Source organism: Trichosurus vulpecula, chromosome 2 (genome assembly GCF_011100635.1).
Source record: "Trichosurus vulpecula isolate mTriVul1 chromosome 2, mTriVul1.pri, whole genome shotgun sequence".
NCBI classification, from domain to species: Eukaryota; Metazoa; Chordata; class Mammalia; order Diprotodontia; family Phalangeridae; genus Trichosurus; species Trichosurus vulpecula.
In genome coordinates, this window is record NC_050574.1 from 379,252,511 (window position 1) to 379,253,867 (window position 1,357).

Here is a 1,357-nt window from a genome sequence, read left to right on the forward strand (position 1 = left end):
GACCCTGAGAGTCCCACTCCTGAAGCCCAGTGAATGGGTGGGAAAGATCTTCCTATTCACTGATTGCCTTTACACATGTGTAGTAGCAATTTAGATTTTTTTTTGTTTAAATTTTTATTTTTGTAGGGAAAAATCAAATACATGTTTAGCTCAATTTGGTTGCAAGTTCCTTAGCTTTTGCCTTTTCCAGCTTGGCAATATGAACCACTGAATTTGGACCCAGAACATTGCCACCCCAGTGACAATGGATCTCATCATGTCTGTCATTGTAATTGGTTTTGATAGCTCCTACCAGTTTAGCCAGGGTTCCCTTATCTTCAGGATTAACCTGTGTGAAGGCAATGCTTGTGAGCTAAGAGACCCAGGCTGGATTTACCTTTGATAATACAGTAAGGAACCCTCATTTTTTGGCACAAGGTAGATAGGAAGACCACTAGCTCAATGGGATCCATGTCATGTGCAATCACTACCAACTGTGCTTTCTTGTTTTCTACCAGGGTAGTAACAGTGTTAACACCTGCTCTCAGGACAGGTGGTCTCTTGGTGGGGAAATCTCCTTTGCCTACAGCCTTTTCTTCAGCCTGAGCCAGAAGCGTTTGCTTCTTATCTTGCTTTATCTTGGGTCTATACTTATGAGTCATTTTCAGTGGTTGAATAGCTGTCTGACGATCCAAAGCCTGGGTAAACTGATTAATTGCTGGTGGGACATTCAAACGCTTATAAAGGATAGAACTTTGACGCTGCAGTCTGATGTACCGAGGCCATTTGACAAATTGAGTAAGGTCCTTTTTGGGCTGGATGTCCTGACCCATGCCAAAGTTCTTGGGCTGCTTCTCAAACAAAGGATTGACTACTTTCTTGGCCTCCTGCTTCTTTACTACAGCAGGGGCTGGAGCCGCCTTCTTCCCCTTGGCCTTCTTCCCTTTTGGCATCTTGGCCGGCTGAACGAGAAAAAAGCAATTTAGATTTGAAGATCTTTCCCACCCATTAATAGGCCATGTGACCCGCTTACATCACAGGAAGCCTAAGACACATGTGGTAGGAGGAGCTTCCTGACAGGAAAAGGAAGTTATGTTACAGGAAATGCTGAGAGAGAGAAAGATGCTACGGCTGCTAATGGCCGCCCTCGTGACTGTTAGATCTGAGCAGGCTGACTTAGCTGTACTATGGGTTTGTTTTGGGGAAGACCCCAGCAGAGGGTCGGAGAGGTTTTGGGATGGCGAGTCTCCAGGTTGTTATATTGTGTGTGGAATGTTTTACTGCTGTGGTAGACTGGATAAATAGCTTGTGGGATATGGTTCTCTGTTGTCTGAATACCTTCTTCTACCTTCTATGTGGAGAGTCTCATATACTTTGT

General features: G+C 44.5%; 1 protein-coding gene across 1 annotated transcript; it reads right to left on the bottom strand.

Moving 5' to 3' along the window:
• Positions 1-323: 323 nt before the first annotated feature.
• On the bottom strand, positions 324-944 carry LOC118839678 (60S ribosomal protein L7a-like). Its single transcript, XM_036747188.1, has one exon. The coding sequence runs from the start codon at positions 930-932 to the stop codon at positions 324-326; it is 609 nt and encodes a 202-aa protein (XP_036603083.1). The 5' UTR covers positions 933-944.
• Between the last annotated feature and the right edge of the window lie 413 nt (positions 945-1,357).